We start from the raw sequence: 11,080 nt of genomic DNA on the forward strand, positions 1-11,080 counted from the left end.
TATTTTGCATCTTTTTTCTTTTTTGTAAATGATTTAGATGCATTTTTTCTTTGCCAATTTTCGTACCCAGTATTCATCATTAATGTCTTCTGTGTTTTTATGTTAAGCAAAATCCTCTTCTTTAGAAGGACAATATTGGTGATATTCATTCTTTTTATTTTGAATGCTATTGTTTCATTTAGTTCTTAAAGTGTTATATTCTTAAGCATAGTTTTATTGCATTTCTCAGGCTTATTTTAATAATACATTGATTTCTCTATTTGAACATGTTTCATTAACTATCTTATAATCAATTGTTAATTTTCTGCATTTTCCTATATAATATTCACTGGTTGGTTTAAATATTCTATTGATAATGGTTAACCATCTAATAGTCCAAATATTATTGTTAATTTATCATCTGAAAATTATGTATGTTGACATTTCATTCTAATATAGTTCTTTCCAAAGTTATGAACAATATTCAATTGAACTTCTCCATTTATTGTTTTAATTACAATATTCTGACTATCAACCATTTCTTTTTTTCATTAATTGAAAAATTACCAACACTATTTCTTTTGATTATGTATTTTTTCTTATTATTATAAATTGTCATTGAAAATATAAGAAACTAATTGAAAATGGTTAATTCAGCATTTGGGTTGTTAAATTCTTCATTAACAATAAGTTTTAAATGAAAATATCTTATTAAATAATAAAGCTTTTAATTTGAGAATAAAATTTATACATATTTATGGTTTGTGTATTTATTTTATTTAGTTGTTCATCAATATTCACTTTTTTACAATAATTGAAAAAGGATTATGATGTATCTTACTCTTTAATATGTATTTATAGACATATACATTTACATAGTACTTTAATTCACTAACAATATCAACACTTTATTCTTTTGTTATTGTATTTGATTATTAATATATTCACCTTCTTGTCTGTTTTGAATGTTTATATTCATCTCTTTACAAGACTCAAAAACATTTTTTAATAGCAAAGAAAATAGAATTTGTTATATATTTGCATTAAAAAAGAATCAAATCAAAATTGAAAAGAACAAAAATTAATTTCTGTTTTATTTCTCCTGTGAAAAACAAAATAACACAATTCAAAACAATCAATTTGCTTTCTTCGGTTCATATTTCTTAAGTTTTGGTCCTTCTTCCATAATTTTTAGTTGTTCTTCAAATGGTAAAGACCTCATAATTTTCTTAGTAACGTGATATGAATTTTCTGCTTCTTCAAATAACTTCTTTTTCTCTCTTTCAAGTCTTTCCAATTTTTGTTCATGATTTTCATTAAGTTTTGGTTTGGATGATTGTTTATATTTCGAAGAGTCTTTAGTTTTAGGTAATTCTAAATTATGATCTTTTCTAAGTTCTCTTGATAACCTCATTCTGTCCCATTCATATCCTGTCAAATCAGTCATTGGGTTGTAGAACTTATTTATTTTGACAGGTATCCAACCCTTTAAGAATACAATATCACTTGGTACTAATTTACTTTCAAATGTCGCTCTAAAAACACCTGGGTCTTTAGGAACTGCTTTTTTTATTTGACCTCGAATACCACTTACAGTTTGTAATTTTGCTCCAATAAATTTAGAGACTTCAATTCTACTATTAAACATTCCTTTAATAAAGGATGTATTCTTTTTAATTTCTTTTGGTTGTCCAACTAACTTTAATTTTTTATAAATTTCACATGCTTTATCTACATTAGAGATATTTCCTGTTAAACATGGTCGATAATATGGTGTTTCTTCTCCAGTTTCAAAAGCAATAATACCTGAATTACTTGGGCATGCTGGACCATAAAAGGTCATTAAACAAAATACTCCTTTTGGTGTGTATTTTAACATCCTTTGTTTTCCTTTAAGATCTTCCATTGAAAAAGTTGCAATTGTTTGATATCTTCTCCATCCTACACTAACAACAATAGGTTCTTTTGATTTAACTAACTTAGGGAACCATCTATGTTTTAAAACTAATGCTTGCATTACTGTTAATTGTTCTTCTGACCTTAAAACACCTCCAACTAATAAAATTCTCTTTGGATTAAATTGTCTAATAAACCCAGCAGGAACATTTTCTATTACAACTCTAACATATGTTCCTGCAATTGCACCTTCAACTTGAATTCTTGTAGCACTGTCTAATTCAGCAAATGCTTCATGATTCATTTTATTTTGTTCTTGCATTTGTTTTTGAACTTTTTGCATATACGTTTCTTCATGATCCCAGAATGGGTTAGTATTTGTTTCTTCTTCACCTTCTTGTTGTTCTTTCTTCTCTTTAGATATTTTTTTCTTTTTTTCTTCTTGAATTTTAACTTCACCATTTTCAATTTTAATTAAATCATCTAAATGTTCATCATCTTCACTCATTTCTTCTTTAACATCCATATCAACTATCATATCATCAACTATCCTCATAGACTTACTAACAAAGTGTTTTGCAATATTTTCATCTACTTCATTCTTTATTAAACTATCTAATACATTATCTTCCCAATACACCTTACTATTATCTTCTAAGTCTAATTCGTTATTACTATGTTCTGCTACAGGTCTAAGTAAATCATCATCATCATCGGTTTCTTCTTCTTTAACAGAAACTTCTTCATAAATTTCTTTCATTAAATCTCTTCTTTTTTTTAATTTTATCATTCCCCATTTCTTTTTTTCATCTTCAGCATCCAACCCTTCTTCAGCATATTCAATTTCTCCAGCCTCTTCTTTTTCTTCTTCCATTTTTTTTGTAGGAATTTCTTCTTCATTTTCTTCACTCATGTCATTTTTCTCTTCATCATCTTCATTATCATTAGAATCATCCCCTTCTTCAATATCATCTTTAAATTCAACAGGCCTTCTTGCCTTTCCATCAATAATGTTAATACTTTGATTTAGTTGTGCAGTAATTCCACCAGTTGACTGTACTAATTCTTGAACAGTGCTTTGATCTTCTCTTTCATTTTGTAATGAAGTTGGCATAGTAACATAAACAGCATCTTTATCATATCTCATACCACCTACATCACACATTGGAGCAAAAACAGTTTGTGTCCTTGCTTTAAGTCGTTTAGCTTCATCACCAAAAGGACATGGATCAGGCTGTTGTTCTATCTCTTTAATTCTATAGTCTCCAAGTCCAGGAATACATACCTTAGCATTAGGTCTCATGTTAGTACCACGAACATAACCATATAAAGCAACAGTTCTATCTACATCAGGGTCTTCTGCAATATCTTGAGGCTCAGTTAAATCTTCAACACGATCAGCAACTAAATAACTATGATTACTTCTCCAAATAATAGGTCTTGTTTTAATAACAGCAAGATGTCTAGCGATAATTTTAATTTCAGTTTTTGGATAACTTCCATGAGTAATACCACTAAGATTAAATAATTTTGCTCCAGCATAGGTTTCTCTCCAAAATCTTTTTTTTAAAGTTTTTTTTGCTTTTTTTGCTAATTTATTATTCTTTACTTTATCTAAATGAGTTAAACATCCAATTACTTTTGGAAATCCTTGTGCTTGTAACATTCCAATGAATTCAAATGTATTCATTTCAAATCCATAACTTGCATCTATTAACATTACTGCTACATCTGCTATTTTTGCACAATCCAACATTCCATTTAAATCATTAGGACATTCAATAAGAGTAATTCTATGATGTTTTCCTGTAATAAGAGTAATAGGTCCATTGACATCTTTTAAATTTTGTTTTGTATAAGTCTTTACCAATGCTTGAATGAATGTTGTTTTACCACATCCTGGAGGTCCACAAACAACAATAACTGTAGGTGGTGGATCTTCAACACTACGATCCATAATAGGAACATGTAACTTTTCTTGTATTCTTGTTTGAGTATATTGATAATGTTGTTTAGCGGCAACTCTTGTTTGTGCAACAAATGCTTTTGGATTATTTCTTTGTGCTTTCTTTTTTTCTCCTTCAGTCATTTTTGCTAATTTTTTATCTTTCTTCTTTTGTGCACTGACTCCAGCCTTCGAGACTTTATGGGGTCGTTTTTCCTCCATATTCAATATGATTTATCAAGTATTATTAATTTCTAGGGTTTATTATTCTTTTATCATACAAAATACCATTTTTCCTCAAAAAATTATGTTATTCATTTTGTGTTGAAAATAAAATTGTTTATGATAGTTTGATAGTTTTTTATATTACTAGATTCATTTCATGAAAAAAACTCTTAAATATATATTAAATGGATTTTTCAAGTGACCCAGTATCTTTCTTTACTAGAAAACGGGCAGCACTTTTTGTTGTTGTTGTTTTTATTGGTGCATTGATAATGTTAGATAATTTAGATGTTATTTCACAAACTACATTTGTTGATGATAACAATCTTCATTCTGGTCAAATTTTTACTTCGTCTGGAAATGAGACTTATTTAGGAATAAAAGATTATGCTCTTTTCCTTCAACAACCAGAAGAGAAAAGAGATGATGTTATTAAGTTAACTATGTCTCGACTTGGATTTGAAGTTCATGATTACCATGATAAATATAATTCCCATGGTATTACTGCAGTGTTAAGGCCAAGAAGAACTGATGATAGAAATTGTATTTTATTAATGGGAAGATATTCTCAAAATAATTCATCACCATTAAATTCTAATGTCACCAATTCATTAAATACTCTTGGAACTTTGTTTTCTATTGCTGAGAAACTTTCATTACAAGAATTTCTTGGAAGAAATTATATGTTCCTCTTTCTTGATGATTCTACTCATATTGGTGTTAATGATTTCTTTAATGAATATCAACAACAACCATTATGTGGAAGAATTATTTCTGGATTTGAATTTGATATTCAGCCAATGGTTGCTGGACCAACAAAGATATCATTAGTTGTTGGTACATATCCTTTTATGTCTAACCAAGATATGGTTAACTCTTATATAAAAAATATTGAAAGAATATTTAGTAATACTGTTGAAATATCTATTACTTCTAAATATGTTAATTCATCTATAGAACAAATGTTATTACATTCAAGTTTAATTAGATATTGTGATAGTGTAGAAGGACCATTACATAATACTGATATGCTTCTTATTCAAACACAATCAAATATAACACAATTAAAATACAGTTTTAGAAATGTAGATTTTATAACAAGTACAACTTCTTTATTAAAGTCATTTAATAACTTATATCAACAACTTCAATATTCTACGTATTTTTATATATTATTAGATACTAAACATTACATAAATTTCAGTGTTTCAATAATACTAACTATCCTTTTTGCTTTAAGTGTTATTATTGGATTACTTCTTAGTATTTTCCCTCAGTTGGTATATTACGTCTTTAAACCAAAAGATCAAGTTACAAATGAATTAATAATTGTTTCTGATCTTCATTTATCTGATAAATTAGAAATATCAAATATCACGACTCTAAAAATTTGGGGTTTATTTATCATCTTTTCTATTATTTCTTTTGTTTTTTATTTATATTTATTTGGTTGGAATATCATTTCTATTGAAGATACTATTTATTTTAATCAATTCACTCTTCCTCAACAAGTATATCTTATTAGTATGGCTATTTTACCTATTTGTATTTCAATTGTCTTTTCAAAATGTTGTCGTCAATCATTGGCACAACTTCGAATATTAGATGGGTTATGTGGATTACCATCTATGTGTGTTCTCAGTTTAATGATTTTTGCGAATCAACCACTTGCAATTGTCTTATCGTTTTGTATTGGAGCATCATCTATCATTCCTTTCATCTGTTTACATTGGCGTCCTTCCTTATACAAACTTGGTAAAATAAGTTCTCTTCTTTTCTCTGTAGGACCAGTATTCTATCTCATTTATTACTTTTATAAAGATGTTTCAATTCTTTTCTGTGTTCCTACTATCGCCTTAGTCATTGTTCTCACTTATATTCCAATGACAATGGCTCATGTCTATGTCATGTTTGCTTTTGAAAATTACTTATCAGATTTGAAGAAACAACAAGACTCTTTACAAAAGAAAATTAACTAAATCGTTGTTTTATATAACATTTTGTTAAACCTCAAAAATCAGAGAAAAACTTAAAAACAAAGAAAATAAACTTAAAAAAGAGCATTAGACGTATGAATAGTGAAAAGGAACAAATACTTCTTCAAATGGTAAATGAAAAGAAGGTATTGTTTTATGACATTTTGTTAAAGAAGTTAGACTGTAAGAGTATCTCAGAAGTTGATAATATTATTATTTCAGCAATGAGGAACAAATTATTTACTGGACACATTGACCATAAACAAAAATGTTTATATGTTTCTTCTGTAAGGATTGAAAAAGTTGATGTAAAAGAAATTCCTCAAATGATTCTTACATTGGAAGGAATGTCTTTACAATGTTCTAAAGGATTGAAATCTCTCAATTAACCATTTCTTTTCTACTTCTTAACTATTTTTAAACTTTTCATTAAATGAGGAGACCATTTTTATAATGAAAAGAAACTAATACATAAGAAAAAATAACTAAGAAAGAAAGTAATGTTCAATAATAAAGTATTTTATCAAGGTGAGTCTTACCTGTGTTTGTTAGAAATAGAAAATAAGTCATTAATTTTAAAAATGAAAAAAAAATTAAAAATAAGAATTAATAAAACTAGTAACTGAAAAAGAGAAAAAAGGAGTAATGAATCAAATAATTGAGGTTGGAGTTCGTGTTAGACCTTGTTTCAAAACAGAAGTTGCGGAAAGATGTTGTTCTGTTGATGAAGAAAAAGAGTCAGTAACAATGAACTCTCCAAATGAAGAATGTTTTTTTGATTTTGTTAAAAATGAAACTTCTCCTCAAAAAGATATGTTTCAACGTGTTGGAAATTCATTAGTCTCTTGTTGTCTAAATGGAAATAATGCGACATTATTTGCTTATGGACAAACAGGAAGTGGTAAAACATACACTGTATTCGGTTTGTTTATTTTTAAGATTTGATTATAAAGAGTCAATAAATAATGGTTAGGTAATTATGTTGCAAAAGAAAGAAAAATTACACAACCTGGTTTAGTCCCTCGGTGTTTAGAGTTATTGTTCCAAAAGAAAGCAAAAACAGCATCAGTCAGTTTATCAATGTTTGAAATATATAATGATTCTTTCTACGACCTCATGAATGAAGGAAAAAAATGTGAAGTTAAAGCTGATATAAGTGGAGCTGTTATTTTTAGTGGACTACTAGAAATTAGTGTCCGACAATGGGAAGAAGCATTAACTCATACAATTAATGGGTATGCATTCAGAAAAACTAGTTCAACAAAAATGAATTCACAATCTTCTCGGTCTCATTGTATTACAATAATTAGGGTTGGAAAAGGAACGTTGGTTTTTGTTGACCTAGCTGGTTCAGAGCGTATTGAACGATCAGGTGTAATTGGGACTGGGAAATTAGAAGCAGGAAATATCAATAAAACTTTAACTGCATTAGGAAGGGTAATTAGAAGTCTAGTTGCAAAAGAACAACACATTCCATTCAGAGATTGTAAATTAACAAGTATCTTAAAAAATTCAATGCTTCAGAGTGAAAGGATCTGTTTTATTGCAACAATTTCTAGTAGTATTTCTAATGCAGTAGAGACATGGGGAACTTTAAATTTTGCAAGAAACACTAAGAATATTAAAATGAAAATTCGTCCAATAGAATTAGAATTATCTGTTGATCAATTGAAAATAGAAAATGAAAAATTAAAGTTAGAGAATGAAGCATTGAAAACAGAAAGAGACAACCTTAAACGAAAGATTCTTCCAGATTCAGAGAATTTTGAATATAAACGAATGCAGGCTGATGTTAAAGCTTACAAAGAGTTAATTCGAAATAACCCATCTGTAGCTGCTCTTCAAGGAGAGAAAACAGTATTAGAAGAAAGGCTACGGGAGGCAAAAGAAAGAATTGATGAATTAGTAAGAAGTAATGAAAATTTAATGCGTTTAAAAGAACAACTAGAATTAATAAACCAAAATTATTTAGAACAATTAAATGAAAAAGAAGCAGAAGTAGTTGATTTAGAAGAAGTTGCTAGAAGTGTTCAACATCGTTTAAGTACTTCTTATTTTGACTTAAAAAAATGAACTATAAAGAATTTTAATTTTTTAATCGATTGTGTTTGAATAAATGACTTTTTGGTTTTAATAAATCAAAAAAAAAATAGATAGAAATGAAAGATATAAATTAATAAATTTATTTTGTTAAAGTGTGCTTCAAACAGAAAGGACAAATTAATTTTCCTTTATTATTGTTTGTTTTAAACTGGTGGTAAAGGTCAATTAACTCTTTTACTACTTTATTTGTTGGATATTTTAATTGAAACTCTTTAATTATTTCTTCTATAGTTTCTAAGTCAAAAGAATGCTGCTTTGGACACCACACAACAAAATGTTCATGTTCTCCTAAAAGTTTGACAGTTGTTTGAACGGAAAAGTCTATAGATTTATTTAGTGAAGATAAGAGTTGTAATTGAAGTACTTTGCCATCTTCAAGAATAGTATTTTTATTTCTATATTTAATTTGTTCAAATTTTGAAAGAAGTGATGGTTCTATTTTATATAATAGTGGTTCATATGCTAGGTCGATTGGCTCTTTAAAAGTAACATCTAAAAAATATTTTACCACAAAAGAAGAATTTGCTTTAAATTGATCTTTTAGAATTTGATTGAAGACCTTAGAACTAATATCTAATTCTACAGACAAACGAAGGAATTTATCAAAAAGATCGATTTGGTATTCTTTATTTTCTATCTCTAATGAAAGTTTCATAACTAACTGCAGAACCTCCTCTTTACTTGGCAACACTTCCATGTGTTTTAGAAGAAGTTCAATTGCTAAATGATGTTGTTTATACATCACTAAACAAACAGCACAGGCAAAGTAATATTCTTTAAGAATTAAATATTCATAAACTTCATTGAAATTTGCTTTTGTTTTACTAAACAAAGAATCAAAAAATGAATAACATTTATCATAATCATTATTTAAAGAGTCAATATTTTGTTTAATAATTATAATACTTCTAATATTTTTTAATATATCTTCTATTCCATCATTTCCAAGACAAATACAATTATACATCATTCCTGGTTCAACTATTTGAAGACAATCAGATAAATCACTTTCATTCAATGAGTCAATAATATTTCTTAATGAAGTAACAAGAATAAATTTTGGTTCTTTCTGTAATGCTTTTTTTAATAATTGAAATTGGTCATGAATAGAAAGTGAAGTTAATAATTGTGGTGTTGAACAAATTGGAATAGAAATTTTAACATCTCTTTGTACTGCTTCATTAATCCAATCAAATGTAGGTTTGACTAATAAAGAATGAATATAAGTACAATATAATTCAACTGCATATCTATCACTTTTTTTTAGAATATATGAAATATATCTTTTATCTTTATATAGTTTAGTAACTGCTTGTTTAAAATTAATGTGTTGATTATTTAAAATATATTCAATGAAAGTAGTATCAATATGTTCATTAAACTTATATGCTTTTGCAATGAATATATTTAATAAATCACTTGAAATGTTTGGATTACCATCTGCCAATGGAAGAAGTATATTTGTTAATTTGTCCCAATATTCTATAGTTGTATTTTCCTTCACTAATCTAATGAATAAATTTTTATATAATTTTGGATGATGTTCAATTAAATGATATGCTTTTTCAATAGGAAGTTTATTTGATAAATAGATGAAGAATGATGTTGGAATAGAAAATGATTTGATTATTGGAATTAAATCTTTCCATCGTTCAACTGGACGTCTCAAAAATTCTGTTTCTAATATTTCGTTAAGAGACATCATTGGGTCAATTCTATAAACAGAATATTTTGTACAAATAAATATTCCATCTAAATATTTTAATGTTTCTAAACCATTGTATTTAATATGACTTGATATAGACTTATTTGGATAAATTCCAATAACATATTCATTCTATATACCATTAAATAAAATATTTTATTATATAATAATAAAGATAAACAAACAGGTATTTCAATTGTTTGAATAAGTAATGGGTTATGTGAAATAAATGAATAAGTTGAATAAATTTCTACATTTAATACTTTACATCTACTAATAACTTTTATTACTAATAAAATAATTGTTTCATTTGTATGGAATATACCAACAATCTCATTTTTAATACCTTTAAGGTCAAAAGTGTATGAGTGAACATAACGGTCTGTGTCAATTGTAAAAGTATCAATTTCATTGTTTTCTTTAGAATAACAAATAATTTCATTTTCATTCATTGAAACTAAATCAAACACTCCAATTGCCACTGGAATAAAAGTTGAATTTACTTCAAAAATACTTTTATTTTGTTTTTGGAGTAATAACAATGTAATTTCTTGTTGTTTATCATGTTCAGAAATGATTATCAACTGATACCCAATTGTAGTTTTGACTACTTTTAATGAAGAAATTCTTGAAGCTACAATTCTAATTGTTTTAACTATTCCTCCTTCTTTTAAATCAACAAATGATATAAACCCCGTTGTTTGTCCAATAATTATATACTCTCCATAGATTGAGTTCCAATAAGTTATACATGAAACGTCATTAATTGGTGGTCTAATTTGTAGTACTTTATCTTCATTTATAATTTGATTTTCATCAAATAAAAATAACGGATTATTATTACTAGTAACAGTAAAGTGTAATGTTTTGAATGAGCCAAACCGTCTTGATATATTTAAATTTCCTTGATCTTCATTTTCATTAGTTAGTTCATAAAATGTGGTATTTCGAGTTTGTGTTCTTTCTAAAAATATTCTATGAAATGAAGTAAAATAACTCTCTAATATGTCGCTTTTCATAGCTGTAGAGTGAATCAATTGTAAAGAGAAAAATGGGATTTGAATATTATTCATATTATGTCCCAGTTTGTAAAAAAATTAAAGTTCATTAAATTCTATAAATTTCTTTTCCTTCCACAATACTTTTTATAACTTTATAATATAATTTATTATAAATTTTTTATTATTTTTAACAAAATTTTATTTTATCCTTCTTAAACAAATAAAAAACAACAATAAACCGTTTTGAATT

At 26.9% G+C, this 11,080-nt stretch overlaps 5 protein-coding genes across 5 annotated transcripts; 2 read left to right on the forward strand and 3 right to left on the reverse strand.

Annotated features, from left to right (window-relative positions):
* Positions 1-1,114: 1,114 nt before the first annotated feature.
* On the reverse strand, positions 1,115-4,042 carry ENU1_086380 (ribosome biogenesis protein bms1, putative; the record flags this gene model as incomplete). Its single annotated transcript, XM_008858877.1, has 1 exon — positions 1,115-4,042. One exon carries the CDS (start codon positions 4,040-4,042, stop codon positions 1,115-1,117), a length of 2,928 nt encoding a protein of 975 aa, XP_008857099.1.
* A 188-nt stretch (positions 4,043-4,230) lies between these two features.
* ENU1_086390 (hypothetical protein) lies at positions 4,231-6,024 on the forward strand (the record flags this gene model as incomplete). The annotated part of the gene is made up of 1 exon (XM_008858878.1): positions 4,231-6,024. One exon carries the CDS (start codon positions 4,231-4,233, stop codon positions 6,022-6,024), a length of 1,794 nt encoding a protein of 597 aa, XP_008857100.1.
* Positions 6,025-6,666: 642 nt separating this feature from the next.
* ENU1_086400 (kinesin motor domain containing protein) lies at positions 6,667-8,094 on the forward strand (the record flags this gene model as incomplete). The annotated part of the gene is made up of 2 exons (XM_008858879.1): positions 6,667-6,943; positions 6,995-8,094. 2 exons carry the CDS (start codon positions 6,667-6,669, stop codon positions 8,092-8,094), a joined length of 1,377 nt encoding a protein of 458 aa, XP_008857101.1.
* A 109-nt stretch (positions 8,095-8,203) lies between these two features.
* On the reverse strand, positions 8,204-9,826 carry ENU1_086410 (hypothetical protein; the record flags this gene model as incomplete). Its single annotated transcript, XM_008858880.1, has 1 exon — positions 8,204-9,826. One exon carries the CDS (start codon positions 9,824-9,826, stop codon positions 8,204-8,206), a length of 1,623 nt encoding a protein of 540 aa, XP_008857102.1.
* A 68-nt stretch (positions 9,827-9,894) lies between these two features.
* Positions 9,895-10,848, reverse strand: ENU1_086420 (hypothetical protein; the record flags this gene model as incomplete). Its single annotated transcript, XM_008858881.1, has 1 exon — positions 9,895-10,848. One exon carries the CDS (start codon positions 10,846-10,848, stop codon positions 9,895-9,897), a length of 954 nt encoding a protein of 317 aa, XP_008857103.1.
* Between the last annotated feature and the right edge of the window lie 232 nt (positions 10,849-11,080).

The sequence above is a fragment of the Entamoeba nuttalli genome (assembly GCF_000257125.1).
Source record: "Entamoeba nuttalli P19 unplaced genomic scaffold asmbl_3925, whole genome shotgun sequence".
In the NCBI taxonomy this organism is placed as follows: Eukaryota; Evosea; order Mastigamoebida; family Endamoebidae; genus Entamoeba; species Entamoeba nuttalli.